The following is a 16,491-nucleotide window of genomic DNA, read 5'->3' as shown; positions in this document are numbered from 1 at the left end:
GATTTAGTTCATACTAAGAGAGTCCAGTCCCCTCAAAGGATTGTGGTCTGTGTAAATAAGTGTTTGAACTTTTAGGTCTGCTTCAAGGATGTCCGTTGAGGGTCACACACACCGAAAAATCAAAGCACGCGGGAGCCGTTTTGATTTTCCTTCTTAAAACCAAGACAAAATAAAAAAAAAATTGTTTTTTTAGCCTGTAGGGCTCCCCTTAATTTTAGGCTTGGGACGTGTAAGGGTCTCAGTCATAAATCATGTATTTTTCATTAAACTGTAGGGTCTTTTGATAAAATTATTAAATTGTTTTAAGTACTTTTGTTATAACCCCGTTTTTTTATGACACAAAAAAGGTCCCCACTCCACAATGTTGAAAAGAAGTCACGTTTGTACTTTCCACGCTGAAGACAACAGATTTATCCATCCATCTGTTTTTAAGGTAACAATACAAAGGTCCTGTGTTCACAAACAAATTTCATAGTGCGCCTAATGTACGTCATAATTCTGATTGTGCTTACTGATCTCGAAGCAACTTATTTGGTACATGGTGTAATAAGTGTGACCAGTAGATGGCAGTCATACATAAGAGATATGTGTAGACTACAAGATGACGCCAGTAAACAACACCCAAAACTTTAAATATTCCATTGAGAATATAGAACATTACACACAGCGCTCAAAAATCTGTCATGACATGGCACCCCAAACCATCACTGATGGTGGAAACTTTACACTAGACTTCAGGCAACGTGGATCCTGTGCCTCTCCTGTCTTCCTCCAGACTCTGGGACCTCGATTTCCAAAGGAAATGCAAAATTTGCATGGTTGGGTGATGGTTTGGGGTGCCATGTCATCTGCTGGTGTCGGTCCACTCTGTTTCCTGAGATCCAGGGTCAACGCAGCCGTCTACCAGCAAGTTTTAGAGCGCTTCCTGCTGCTGACCTGCTCTATGGAGATGGAGATTTCAAGTTCCAACAGGACTTGGCGCCTGCACACAGCGCAAAATCTACCCGTGCCTGGTTTACGGAACCATGGTATTTCTGTTCTAAATTGGCCCGCCAACTCCCCTGACCTTAGCCCCATAGAAAATCTGTGGGGTATTGTGAAAAGGAAGATGCAGAATGCCAGACCCAAAAACGCAGAAGAGTTGAAGGCCACTATCAGAGCAACCTGGGCTCTCATAACACCTGAGCAGTGCCAGAAACTCATCGACTCCATGCCACGCCGCATTAACGCAGTAATTGAGGCAAAAGGAGCTCCAACCAAGTATTGAGTATTGTACATGCTCATATTTTTCATTTTCATACTTTTCAGTTGGCCAACATTTCTAAAAATCCCTTTTTTGTATTAGCCTTACACAATATTCTAATTTTGTGACACACGGAATTTTGGATTTTCATTTGTTGCCACTTCAAATCATCAAAATTAAATGAAATAAACATTTGAATGCATCAGTCTGTGTGCAATGAATAAATATAATGTACAAGTTACACCTTTTGAATGCAATTACTGAAATAAATCAAGTTTTTCAAAATATTCTAATTTACTGGCTTTTACATATATATATATATATAAATATCTACATCCTGAAAATAAGCAAACTGTGTTTAGATAATTGATACCTCAAACTTGCATAAATAAATATTAAGGAATATAACATAACTTGGCTTCTGAGAGTTTCAAAATGTAATGAATAAAATGCAAAAGTTGTTGATAAACAAGCAATTATTTTAATAATTAAATATGGTCATTTTAAATGAATTATGATAATTTAAAATCAATTATTTAAAATATGTTTATTTTAATGTATAATTATATGGCTGGATGTAATAAGGAGTCACGAAAAAATACAAATAAAAATACAATTAATTTTGATGTTTTTAGCAAAATATAGTAAAAATGTATTTATTATTTTTTTAATTAATATATTTATTTTTAGGTAAAATAAACATAATACTACAATTTATCTCTAGTCTGGATGATTTAGTTCTTGTCACCCTGTTGTCCTCCCGTCATGAAAAAAGGCTGTCCTCACTCAGGTCCGCATGGAGCTGGAGGGGGCGTGGCTTCCAGCTCCGGCTGAAAATCGGGAGGTTTTCGGGAGAGGCGCCGAATTTCGGGAGTCTCCCGGAAAATTCGTGAGGGTTGGCAAGTATGGTTAATAGTTTCTTAATTTTAAATATAATGCGGTTATAACAGGGTGGGCTTTAGGACCTAGAGTGGCAGAAGTTAAAGTGGTCGTCCGGTGCCGCTTTGTAACCCGGAGGTTGTCACCTCGGACATAGCAAGAGATGATTGACGTGTAAGAACCCTGCTCGTGTGTCAACACGGGTCCCGTCACCGAGCGTCCATCTGCCGCACGGTGCTGGATTAACGCCGCGGTTGATGAGCCGAGCACGTTGCCGCCGCGCCTGATCCACCTCAGCGCTCAGGAGACTAATACGGGGGGAGGGAGGGGGGACGCGGCGGTCAACCGGAAGTGACGACATACCCAGACTAGCTTTATCCAATAAACGCTGCTCGTTCACTCCGGTTTGTAGATTATCCTCAAAGCGTCGCTATGGATGTCGGTGCATTTACTCGGGCCAGATAAAAAAAAAAAAAAAAAAAAAATCTTAACTATGGATCCAACTTTCATTTTATCAGCTGTCATCTTCACCTTGCTCGCACTGGTGGTCGCGACGTCGCTGCTGAACGGCTCCTCCTCGCCGCCGCCTCCTCCTCCTCCGCCTCAGGACCCTCTCGACGCCCGGAGTCACCCGGGACCGGACGCGGCGGGAGGCGAGCCAGCGGCCAAGCAGAACGGCCATGTACCGGACACGAAGAAGGGCAAGAAGGCGGCGGACGACTGGTGCGAGCTGAGCGGCAGCTCCCACGACCACTGGGACGTGGTGAAGTGTGTGCAGTCAGTGAGTGTCCGCCATCTTAGTTTGTTTGTTTGTTTATTCTTTTGGCCGGGTACGCCGATTCAAACATCGATATTGTCGATACCGCTGTCGTGGGGGATCGATACTTTATTTTGTTTATTCTCACAAATAGCTGTTTTTTAGTAGTGTTGTTCAAACGTGTAGCTTAAAACTCTGGGAACACGGACGAAGTCAATAGTGTAAACAAAGTAAGGCCCGGTGTTATGTAATAAAAAGGGAGTAAGCAAATATTTAGAGATGTCCGATTATATCGGCCGATAAATGCTTAAAAATGTAATATTGGAAATTATCGGTATCGTTTTTGTTGTTGTTTTTTTTTAATTAAATTTACATAAAAAACACAAGGTACACTTACAATTAGTGCACCAACCCAAAAAACCTCCCTCATTCACACAAAAGGGTTGTTTCTTTCTGTAATTAATATTCTGGTTCCTACATTATATATCAATATATATCAATACAGTCCGTAAGGACACATGATTGTGCGTGCTGCTGGTCCATTAATAGTACTAACCTTTAACAGTTAATTTTACTCATTTTCATTAATTACTAGTTTCTATGTAACTTTTTATATTGTTTTACTTTTTTTTTTTATTCAAGAAAATGTTTTTAATTTATTTATCTTTTTTTATTTTGTAATTTTTTTAAAAAAGGACCTTATCTTCACCATACCTGGTTGTCCAAATTAGGCATAATAATGTGTTAATTCCACGACTGTATATATCGGTATCGGTTGATATCGGTATCGGTAATTAAGAGTTGAACAATATCGGCAAAAAAAGCCATTATCGGACATCCCTAATTAATCGTATTTATTTAAAAAAAAATGTTGTCTGGCCAAAATACTTAATTCTGATTGATTATGATTAGCAAATTAAAGGCAAAATTTAGGAAATCATTCAATGATCTTTTTAAATGGTTATGGTGTAATTTTATTTTGAAAATTCGCACAATAATAAAAATGTTTCTCATTACAGCATATCAGAAAAGGGATAAAAGGAAGCAGAGCTTATCTAACCCTCATAGCAATTTTCAACACATTTGTTCTTGCTCAATCACTAACACAATAGTGATTAAATAACTAGACAAATGAAACAAGTACGTAAATAATTATTAAACGAGCAAACAATGGATAAAGTTCTCTTAAATAAACATTTAAGTAAGTTATGGTTCACATTGTGAGATAATTACAAATTTAAATAAGGTTCAAGATGTTTATCAGGATTCTTGTAATGGTATGGCTATTTTATTTATATCCATATTAAAAAATCTATTGATATTGCCGTTGCTGTCCCTGTATTTAGTTGGTGTCCAAAATTTGCAGTATCGCCCACCTCAAGTGGTAAGCTCTGCTGGATGATGTCACCGCCTTAAGCTGTTTACCTTCTTGTCTCCCGCTTGTCCTGTCAGAGGACATAAGAAAGCTCTTAAATGGTCAGTGAAAGGACACTACTGCACAATGTCTGCGGTTTATATTCAAGCAGCTGAAGTGGAACCTCGATTTACACATTTGATTGGTTCTGCCGCTGTGGAATAGGTCTGCTCTGGCATATTTTCTGGGAAAGTCGGTTCTCATCCCAATCCTAACTGCTGTCAATTCTTCCAAAAAAATTCTCATGGCAAATAGTCAGTTTATTTTTAACTACACAGTGATCCCCTTTTTCTTTCCACAAGTTTTTAGGTCTCATATTGAGTTAGGAAAATGGACAGAACTTGTCAAAAGGCGAACAAACACATGAAAAAAAGGTACACACGAACAACTGAGCAGTAGTGATGTGTGGATCGATACTAAAATATCGTTACCGCCGATACCAGATCTTTATGCTCCAATATCGATCCTCAAATCAAAATATCAATACTTTTGATACTTAAGTTCGGCAGTGTCCAAATGTTTCCCACCAATGGTCGCATACTGAAATGTCAAAGTATGCGGAGGCCATATTGATATTTTTTCATTTATAAAAAAATGCTAAAAACAGATATTGTTTCAGCTTTTTAATATAGGTGATTAAGTATATTATTATTAATAATTGTTCTCCTTTTTTGTTCTTTTTTTCTTACATTTTTACGGTTGTTTTTTCCCATGTAAGAATAGAAAGAAAAAAATAATACGGTTGTTCAACTGCATAACAATGTGTCAAAAATTCTGCCTGTGCGAAAATATTAATGTTTAGTTACATATTTAACAGTTTATTATGGCAGCTGTAATTTTTCAGTTGAATTCAGAAGTTAATATTGTTGTATTTTTGAATTAATTAGCTAACTTTGTTTATATTTTAGTTATATTTAGTTTTTATTTGGAGAACTTCTAATATCTTAGGTCAGGGATGTCTAAACCATTTCCACCATGGGCCAAATACTTACAAGTGAAGTATGGGGGAACCATTGGGATATTTAAAAAAATATATATATATTTTTTTAAATGCTCAAAAACAGATATTTATTTAACTTTGTGTTGCACATATTGGTGGAAAGTGGGTAAAATTGAGTCCAAAGAAGCGAAATGAGAATGAGGGCATGAGGGGTGTTTGGTATGTGTAGGCCATATTGATATTTATTTATTAAAAAAATGCTGAAAACAGATATTGTTTCAGCTTTTTAATATAGGTGATTAAGTATATTATTATTAATAATTGTTCTCCTTTTTTGTTCTTTTTTTCTTACATTTTTACGGTTGTTTTTTCCCATGTAAGAATAGAAAGAAAAAAATAATACGGTTGTTCAACTGCATAACAATGTGTCAAAAATTCTGCCTGTGCGAAAATATTAATGTTTAGTTACATATTTAACAGTTTATTATGGCAGCTGTAATTTTTCAGTTGAATTCAGAAGTTAATATTGTTGTATTTTTGAATTAATTAGCTAACTTTGTTTATATTTTAGTTATATTTAGTTTTTATTTGGAGAACTTCTAATATCTTAGGTCAGGGATGTCTAAACCATTTCCACCATGGGCCAAATACTTACAAGTGAAGTATGGGGGAACCATTGGGATATTTAAAAAAAATATTTTTATTTTTTTAAATGCTCAAAAACAGATATTTATTTAACTTTGTGTTGCACATATTGGTGGAAAGTGGGTAAAATTGAGTCCAAAGAAGCGAAATGAGAATGAGGGCATGAGGGGTGTTTGGTATGTGGAGGCCATATTGATATTTATTTATTAAAAAAATGTTGATAACAGATATTGTTTCAGCTTTTTAATATAGGTGATTAAGTATATTATTATTAATAATTGTTCTCCTTTTTTGTTCTTTTTTTCTTACTTTTTTATGGTTGTTTTTTCCCATGTAAGAATAGAAAGAAAAAAATAATACGGTTGTTTAACTGCATAACAATGTGTCAAAAATTCTGCCTGTGCGAAAATATTAATGTTTAGTTACATATTTAACAGTTTATTATGGCAGCTGTAATTTTTCAGTTGAATTCAGAAGTTAATATTGTTGTATTTTTGAATTAATTAGCTAACTTTGTTTATATTTTAGTTATATTTAGTTTTTATTTGGAGAACTTCTAATATCTTAGGTCAGGGATGTCTAAACCATTTCCACCATGGGCCAAATACTTACAAGTGAAGTATGGGGGAACCATTGGGATATTTAAAAAAAAATATATATTTTTTTTTAAATGCTCAAAAACAGATATTTATTTAACTTTGTGTTGCACATATTGGTGGAAAGTGGGTAAAATTGAGTCCAAAGAAGCGAAATGAGAATGAGGGCATGAGGGGTGTTTGGTATGTGTAGGCCATATTGATATTTATTTATTAAAAAAATGCTGAAAACAGATATTGTTTCAGCTTTTTAATATAGGTGATTAAGTATATTATTATTAATAATTGTTCTCTTCTTTTGTTCTTTTTTTCTTACATTTTTACGGTTGTTTTTTCCCCATGTAAGAATAGAAAGAAAAAAATAATACGGTTGTTTAACTGCATAACAATGTGTCAAAAATTCTGCCTGTGCGAAAATATTAATGTTTAGTTACATATTTAACAGTTTATTATGGCAGCTGTAATTTTTCAGTTGAATTCAGAAGTTAATATTGTTGTATTTTTTAATTAATTAGCTAACTTTGTTTATATTTTAGTTATATTTAGTTTTTATTTGGAGAACTTCTAATATCTTAGGTCAGGGATGTCTAAACCATTTCCACCATGGGCCAAATACTTACAAGTGAAGTATGGGGGAACCATTGGGATATTTAAAAAATATATATATATATTTTTAAATGCTCAAAAACAGATATTTATTTAACTTTGTGTTGCACATATTGGTGGAAAGTGGGTAAAATTGAGTCCAAAGAAGCGAAATGAGAATGAGGGCATGAGGGGTGTTTGGTATGTGGAGGCCATATTGATATTTATTTATTAAAAAAATGCTGAAAACAGATTTCAGCTTTTTAATATAGGTGATTAAGTATATTGTTATTAATAATTGTTCTTCTTTTTTGTTCTTTTTTTCTTACTTTTTTACGGTTGTTTTTTCCTATGTAAGAATAGAAAGAATAAAATAATACGGTTGTTTAACTGCATAACAATGTGTCAAAAATTCTGCCTGTGCGAAAATATTAATGTTTAGTTAACAGTTTATTATGGCAGCTGTCATTTTTCAGTTGAATTCAGAGGTTAGAAATATTGTATTTTTTAATTAATTAGCTAACTTTGTTTATATTTTAGTTATATTTTGTTTTTATTTGGAGAACTTCTAAAATCTTAGGTCAGGGATGTCTAAACCATTTCCACCATGGGCCAAATACTTACAAGTGAATTAAAAAAAATAAAAATTTAAATGCTCAAAAACAGATATTTATTTAACTGTGTGTTGCACATATTGGTGGAAAGTGGGTAAAATTGAGTCCAAAGAAGCGAAATGAGAACGAGGGCATCCGGGGTGTTTGGTCGGTTGCCTACCATTATAGGTGACTAAGTATATTATTATTAATTATTATTTCAAAATTGTATCTTTTTCTCATTACATTCCGATTTTTTGCCCTTTTTTCTTACATTTATACTGTTGTTGTTTTTAGGTAGATGTGTTATTATTTAAAAATACACAACTTTTAAAGTTTTAGCAGACACGTCAGGTACAGTACATGCCAAAAATTTGGACACAACTTCTCCTCAATCAATGCGTTTTCTTTCTTTTCATGACTATTTACATTGTAGATTGTCACTGAAGGCATCAAAACTATGAATGAACACATGTGGAGTTATGTACTTGACAAAAAAAGGTGAAATAACTGAAAACATGTTTTATATTCTAGTTTCTTCAAAATAGCCACCCTTTGCTCTGATTACCCCTTTGCACACTCTTGGCATTCTCTCAATGAACTTCAAGAGGTTTGATTTTATTTTATTTTTTATTAAGGATCCCCATTAGCTGGTTGCCACAACAACCCACTAGTCTTCCTGGGGTCCACAAACTCAATACAATTACAAGTAAAAACATATCATTCTAACTACACAAATACAGAAACAAATAAAAGCATCAATAAGAAAACAAGCAAACAATTTACAGTCACAGAATAATAATTACCATATAAATATAACTACACAATACAAAACCAAACATAAATCATCAATAAGCAAACTAATTTACAGACTCAGATAAAATATTACTTTCCTTTTTAAAAACCTGTTTACTTTCAATGCCGGTGAGAATTCGAGGCAGGTTATTCCAGAGCGATACAGATCTATGAATGAAAAGATTTCCGCAAAGCATTCTTCCTGGGACGAGGGAGTACAAAATGCCCCTCACTAGATGCCAGGTAGTCACCTGAAATGGTTTTCACTTCACAGGTGTCATAGTTTTGATGCCTTCAGTGACAATCCACAATGTAAATAGTCATGAAAATATAAAAAAACACGTTGAAATGAAAAGGTGTGGCCTGTACTGTATGTGTACATATTATTTTAGAATACTGGATATATAATTAATCATTAATACAATCGGATAAGCTGAGATAGGCTCCAGCACCCCCCGCGACCCCAAAAAGGGACAAGCGGTAGAAAATGGATGGATGGATTAAGATAATGTGAAAGTTGGACTGAAATGTGTACCCGTCAGACCACAGAATCCCTTTTCCACTTTGCATCAGTCCATCTTAGATGAGCTCGGGCCCAGCGAAGCCGGCTGGCGTTTCTGGGTGTTGTTGATAAATGGCTTTGCATAGTAGAGTTTTAACTTGCACTTACAGGTGTAGCGCCGAACTGTAGTTACTGACAGCGGTTTTGTTTGCACAGAGTATCGGATCGGTATTGCCGACACCAGCCTGGCTTTTACTTGGTAGTACCGTATTTTCCGCACCATAAGGCGCCCTGGGTTAAAAGCCGCGCCTTCAATGAACGGCATATTTCAAAACTTTGTCCACCTATAAGCCGCCCGGTGTTGTAAGCCGCATCTAACTGCGCTAAAGGAATGTCAAAAAAACAGTCAGATAGGTCAGTCAAACTTTAATAATATATTAAAAACCAGCGTTCTAACAACTCTGTTCACTCCCAAAATGTACGCAAATGTGCAATCACAAACATACGTATATCAACATGGACAGAGCTGCGTGAAAAAAGCCACCCGGCCTTTTCACGTAAACTTAAACTTACCTTAACCACTCGCTCATCTTTTCTTCATCCATCCCTTCGAGTTAGCTTTTATGATGACGCCGGCTGGAAAGGTCTCTTTTGGCAAGGTCTTCCTTTTGAATATCACCATGGGTGGAAGTTTCTGGCCATTAGCATGGCAAGCTAGAACCACAGTGAAGGATGACTTCTCATTCCCTGTGGTGCGAATATTCACCGTACGTGCTCCCGTTGTATCCACAGTGCGGTTCACAGGAATATCAGTTGCTGTGAAATAGTAATCCGTGTGCGGATGGAGAGATTGCGTCTTTTCATGAACCGGATCCCTGACGCTTAGTAGGAGCCATTTTGTGGTCTTTACAGATGTAAACACACAAAGGAAATGAAACGTACGGTGATATCCGCGCGCTTTTTCTTCTTCTACGCGGGCGGGTGGTTGCTTACAGTAGAAGAAGAAGCGTTTCCTGTTCTATGGGGGCGGGTGCTTACCTTGGCGGTTGCTTGCGTAGAAGAAGAAGCGCTTCCTGTTCTACCGGGAAAAAAGATGGCGGCTGTTTACCGAAGTTGCGAGATCGAAACTTTATGAAAATGAATCGTAATATTAATCCATATATAAAGCGCACCGGGTTAAAAGCCGCACTGTCAGCTTTTGAGTAAATTTGTGGTTTTTAGGTGCGGCTAATAGTGCGGAAAATACGGTAAGTGCCTTATGGAAATGCCCCACCTCTACCTCAAAGAAGTACTCACCCCCAAATCCTCCACGCGACACCTCCGCTCCGGACAGGCTAACCTCCGAGGACAAAGCTACCCAGTCTGTGGAACGCTCTCCCTGACCACCTGAGGGCACCACAGACTGTGGATGCTTTTAAAAAAAAGGCTAAAAAAAAGCCTTTTTTTTAGATACATGCATACTAGTTCTAGCTATTAGGCTGTTCTAGTTTTTATTTTTTTTAATTTTTATTATCTTTTTATTTTATTTTTTTAATACACTGTTGCACTTTGAGGTTGTTTACTCACTGTAAAGTGCTTTTTACAAATAAAATCTATTATTATTATTATTATTATTATTGGTATCGGATCAGAAAGAAAATCAGCGGTATCGCACATCACTACAGTAGTGTGTACTACTGCAATGTGCAGCAAGTGACTCCTCAATAAAATGCTGCGCCCTGATTTTTTCCTTGCAGGCGGTACAGAAAATGAACGCGGGCACATTTCGAATGTAAACATCCATCCATCCATCCATTTTCTACCGCTTGTCCCTTTTTAGTCGCACGTAAATGGAGGGTCCACTGTACTGTCCACATATTAACAAACGTTTGCCAAACAGGCTTAGATGGACAAAACTACCAATTAGCAATTAACGCTCTCCAAGCTCTGGAGAGTCCAGGGAGTGAGCTGTCAATCATCCCCAGAGGGACATCAGAGGTGACGACGACGGTGCAAAAAAAGTGACGCCTCTCCTTTTCTGGCCGCCTCATTCTCCCGCAGGAGGACGCGCCGCTCAGCCCCATCAGCGAGGAGCCGGCGCCCCCGGCCGCCGAGCGCTCCTCTTCGTCGGCGTCCACCCTGTCCGTGCCGAGGCCCGACTCCAGGCACACGAGCTTCGACTCGTCGTCCGAAGCCTCGTCGGGGCGCGGACGGCGCTCCTTCATCGGGCTCTCTGACCAGGAGCTCCTAAAGTGTGCTTTTTCTGACCCCCAGACCGAAGGAGCCGCAGAGAGCCCGGAGGTCAACGGTGAGCGCCGAGAAACCGTTCAATTGCCAGTTTATTAGGGACCAACCCATAAAGCTGGTATCTCTTTGATACAATTAAGATGCTAAAATCCATCTAATGTACTGTGGAAAACTAGCCAGGTGATAAATGGATGTGATTTTGATCAATATATATATCACTGATAAGAGTGGACTCTCTTCTCAGACAAGACGGACTTCAACAACTCCTTCCAGTACGTTCCTGGAAAGTCGCGATCCCACCACATGGAGATGATGATGTCCAAAGAGGAGCTGGAAGAGGAGCAGAGGTCAGTGTCTAAAGCAAGGGGTGTCAAACCTATTTTGAATTAGTTCTAGTCATACTTGCCAACCCTCTCGGATTTTCCGGGAGACTCCCGAAATTCAGCGCCTCTCCCGAAAACCTCCCGGGACAATTTTTCTCCCGAAAATCTCCCGAAATTCAGGCGGAGCTGGAGGCCACGCCCCCTCCAGCTCCATGCGGACCTGAGTGACGTGTTGACAGCCTGTTCTCACGTCCGCTTTCCCACAATATAAACAGCTAATGATCGAGGGCGAGTTATTGGTTTCTTATGTGGATTTATTGTTAGGCAGTTTCATTAACGTCCTCCCAGCGCGGTAACAACACACAACAACAGCAGTCACGTTTTTGTCTGCCATAAAGCAGTTCATCTGCCGTAAACAGCAATGTTGTGACAGGACAATACTGCCATCTACTGTACATGCATATGTGACCCAGCCATAATGTGTCACATTTTTGTGTTGATTTATTTATTTTATTGTGTGGTTTGAATTCGTTTTTGGAGCTGTCGTTCCACATTTATCAGTATTCACATTGGGCAGTAGGGCGTTTCTTCCCAATTGAATGCTATCACCTGCAGACCGGAAGTGTCTTGTCATTCTGATGAGCGCGACCAGTCTGTGAACAATTGAAACGTCCTGTGTGCTTTTTCCTCCTGTATAACAGGTTAGTTTTGGTGAATCAACTCACTGAATAATATCCATGTGATCTTTATAAGTTTAAGTACACATTCCGATGGTGGAGCCTAACTCTAAAGTGTTTGTGAGTTGTAGTTTGTATTTGTGAATGAATCCAGTGCACAGCTGCAGTAATCAATACAAAAAGGCGACGTGAGTACGCAATGTTTATATAGGAACTTCTGATCCTAATTCAGACTCCCAAATTAGAGCTCCCGTTTTCTTATTGATTTTATAATGTATATTTGTATAATGTGTGTGTTCTGAAATAGTGACAGAGAATAGAACAAGGATGGACAATTCAACCCTTAACTCAACAATGAGTAGAGGAGTGTTATGTGTGTGTATATGTGTAAATAAATGAACACTGAAATTCAAGTATTTATTTTATTTATTTATATATATATATATATATATATATATATATATATATATAGCTAGAAATCACTGAAAGTCAAGTATTTCTTATATATGTATATCTTAACCACGCCCCCCACCTCACGAAATCGGAGGTCTCAATGTTGGCAAGTATGGTTCTAGTACAAAAAATGTCTCATATCAATTTACAGTTTGTTTGAAAAAAAAAAAAAAAGAAGCATGAAATAAAAAAAAGTGTGGACATTTTTGCAAATAAAATGTTGCTTAGGGCCCCTGCTTTACCACATTAAAGGTGTGAGCACGTCAGGAGAAGCTCAGGTGTTGATTGGGTCTCCTAGCCCGGTGTCGCTTTAATCCTCTGGCTGCGCTCCTCTGTTGGGCCACAAGGGAGCGCTGCTGTTGCGTCGCTCGCCAAGCATTATTTCAAAATAAAGCATTGATCTACTCTGATTTATTCTTATTGATTTGCACATTTATAGAGAGAGCCACGGGGCATATTTTCATCCAATTTCAACAGTATGAAGATATTACTTATAACAAAGATCAGTACCTCATATTCATAACCATATATGAAGCGTTAATACCGTTTCATAAAGATAGGGAATGTACAAGTGTACATTTTTATTGGGCCTTCGGCATATGGCAATCCCTCCTTTATCGCGGTTTCTTTTTTGACCGTGGTAAACCAATTTCCACCAAGTAGGAATGAATATTTATGAACACAATACAACATATAAAAACATGTTTGCCATAATGAGAGCCCTGTAGGTATGGAATAACACGATCGATTGAATAATCAGATAAAAAAACACTTTATATTCTTAATGGGGAAAGTAGTTGAAACAAACTATTGTTGAATTAGTTTGTTATTAATTATAAATGTTTCTAATAGTCAAAAACACGGTATTTTTTCTAAGTGTCAAAAAGTCTGGATTTTTTCTGTGTCAAAGTCTGGATTTTTTCTGTGTCGAAAAATCGGATTTTTTCTAAGTGTCAAAAAGTCTGGATTTTTTCTAAGTGTCAAAAAATCTGGATTTTTTTTCTCGTGTTCAAAAGTCGTAAATTTTTCTAAGTGTCAAAAACACGGTATTTTTTCTAAGTGTCAAAAACACAGTATTTTTTCTAAGTGTCAAAAACACGGTATTTTTTCTAAGTGTCAAAAAGTCTGGATTTTTTCTAAGTGTCAAAAAGTCTGGATTTTTTCTAAGTGTCATAAAGTCTGGATTTTTTTCTATGTGTCAAAAAGTCTGGATTTTTTCTAAGTGTCAAAAAAATCAGGATTTTTTCTAAGCGTCAAAAAGTCTGGATTTTTTCTATGTGTCAAAAAGTCTGGATTTTTTCTATGTGTCGAAAAATCTGATTTTTTTCTGTGTCGAAAAATCTGATTTTTTTCTGTGTCGAAAAATCTGATTTTTTTCTGTCGAAAAATCTGATTTTTTCCAAGTGTCAAAAAGTCTGGATTTTTTCTATGTGTCGAAAAATCTGATTTTTTTCTGTGTCGAAAAATCTGATTTTTTTCTGTGTCGAAAAATCTGATTTTTTCTAACTGTCAAAAAATCTGGATTTTTTTCTAGTGTTCAAAAGTCGTACATTTTTCTAAGTTTCAAAAACACGGTATTTTTTCTAAGTGTCAAAAACACAGTATTTTTTCTAAGTGTCAAAAAGTCTGGATTTTTTCTAAGTGTCAAAAAGTCTGGATTTTTTATAAGTGTCAAAAAATCTGGATTTTTTCTAAGTGTAAAAAGTCTGGAATTTTTCTAAGTGTCAAAAAGTCTGGATTTTTTCTAAGTGTCAAAAAGTCTGGATTTTTTCTATGTGTCAAAAAGTCTGGATTTTTTCTAAGTTTCAAAAAGTCTGGATTTTTTCTAAGTGTCAAAAAGTCTGGATTTTTTCTAAGTGTCAAAAAAATCAGGATTTTTTCTAAGTGTCAAAAAAATCAGGATTTTTTCTATTTGTCAAAAAGTCTGGATTGTTTCTAAGTGTCAAAATGTTTGGATTTTTTTCTAGTGTTCAAAAGTCGGAAATCTTTCTAAGTGTCAAAAACACGGTATTTTTTCTAAGTGTCAAAAAGTCTGGATTTTTTCTAAGTGTCAAAAAGTCTGGATTTTTTCTAAGTGTCAAAAAGTCTGGATTTTTTTCTAAGTGTAAAAAGTCTGGAATTTTTCTAAGTGTACAAAGTCTGGATTTTTTCCAAGTGTCAAAAAGTCTGGATTTTTTTTTAGTGTTCAAAAGTCGGAAATTTTTCTAAGTTTCAAAAACACGGTATTTTTTCTAAGTGTCAAAAAGTCTGGATTTTTTTCTAAGTGTCAAAAAGTCTGGATTTTTTTCTAAGTGTCAAAAATGTCTGGATTTTTTCTAAGTGTCAAAAAGTCTGGATTTTTTTCTATGTGTAAAAAGTCTGGAATTTTTCTAAGTGTACAAAGTCTGGATTTTTTCCAAGTGTCAAAAGGTCTGGATTTTTTGTAAGTGTTCAAAAGTCGAAAAAAAATTTAAGTGTCAAAAACATGGTATTTTTTCTAAGTGTCAAAAAGTCTGGATTGTGTCAAAAAGTCTGGATATTATAATCAATATTGTAATCATTTGATTGGTTGATCTTTAACACAGTGTTAAAATAAAACCAAATAATTCCACTAAATGTTTTTTTTACCTGATACTATATTTAATATATTGTCATTTTAATTTACATTGTAATAAAATTATTCAAAATCACGCACAGAGAGCGTGTGCAGACACACACAAAAGTAGTCCAAGAGAAGCAACTAACAACTTGCAGTTACAATAGAATATACATATGTGTGTTCTACACACTACTTACATGTACTGGTAAATACCATGAATTGATTAACGTGGACCCCGACTTAAACAAGTTGAAAAACTTATTGGGGTGTGACCATTTAGTGGTCAATTGTACGGAATATGTACTTCACTGTGCAATCTACTAATAAAAGTCTCAATCAATCAAAACATTCAATGACAGCTAACTCTAGCTATGCAAATTGCTATCATTAGCTAACAACGCCCAAAGCTAATGTGTGTAGTTACGTCATTACGCCCGAGAAGCCGGAAGAGGGTGAGATATCCTGTGTGAAATACATTGGAAAGTCAGCACCCTCTTGGCACTTATGTAAATGTTGCAAACAGCCCCTTTAACTATCTTCTCTATGACTTCCGCTTCGGACTTCTGTTACTTTGAGGTTGTCGTTACTGCCACAAGTGGTGGGAAAGTGTATTACAACTGAGTACCGCTGCAAATTGTTCGTTGCTTCTCTTGGAGTGTGTGTGTGTGTGTGCGTGTGCGTGTGCGTGTGCGTGTGCGTGTGCGTGTGCGTGTGCGTGTGCGTGTGCGTGTGCGTGTGCGTGTGCGTGTGCGTGTGCGTGTGTGTTGATGTAAACACCAATCATTTTATTCGGGCTGGTAAAACATTTACTACACAAACTTAGTAGTTGGGAAAAATATAGACGGTTCTAACACAAATGTGTTCTGTTAAACCACGAATGGCAACCCGAGCTAGCCAATGGTGTTCTTGTTATCGGTTTTGCTTTGAAAAAATGTTATTGTGAGCCATGACTAAAGTGGTGAAGCTTTATTTTCATTTACAGTTTGATTTTAATTAAGAAGCAATTTAGTTTATTATTTTTAGCACAATTGTATGTAAAAGTTTTTTTCGTCAGTTATTTATGAGCATACTTGCCAACCTTGAGACCTCCGATTTTGGGAGGTGGGGGGCGGGGGCGGGGGGCGTGGTTGGGGGCGGGGCATAGTTGGGGGCGTGGTTAAGAAGGGAGGGGTATATTTACAGCTAGAATTCACCAAGTCAAGTATTTCATATATATACAGGTAAAAGCCAGTAAATTAGAATATTTTGAAAAACTTGATTTATTTCAGTAATTGCATTCAAAAGG

The 16,491-nt window shown here is 36.6% G+C and overlaps 1 protein-coding gene across 1 annotated transcript in view; it reads left to right on the top strand.

The window, feature by feature from the left end:
- Positions 1–2,245: 2,245 nt before the first annotated feature.
- mxra7 (matrix-remodelling associated 7) overlaps positions 2,246–16,491 on the top strand; it is a 26,774-nt gene continuing 12,528 nt past the window's right edge. The window contains exons 1-3 of the mRNA XM_061932100.1: positions 2,246–2,903; positions 10,990–11,236; positions 11,420–11,522. Of these exons, the coding sequence (XP_061788084.1) occupies positions 2,559–2,903; positions 10,990–11,236; positions 11,420–11,522 (695 nt within the window). The 5' untranslated portion in view covers positions 2,246–2,558. The remainder of the gene's footprint in view (positions 2,904–10,989; positions 11,237–11,419; positions 11,523–16,491) is intronic.

This window comes from Nerophis lumbriciformis, linkage group LG39 (genome assembly GCF_033978685.3).
Source record: "Nerophis lumbriciformis linkage group LG39, RoL_Nlum_v2.1, whole genome shotgun sequence".
In the NCBI taxonomy this organism is placed as follows: Eukaryota; Metazoa; Chordata; class Actinopteri; order Syngnathiformes; family Syngnathidae; genus Nerophis; species Nerophis lumbriciformis.
Note: the sequence above shows the minus strand (reverse complement) of the source record. Positions and strands in the feature narration are given on the sequence as shown.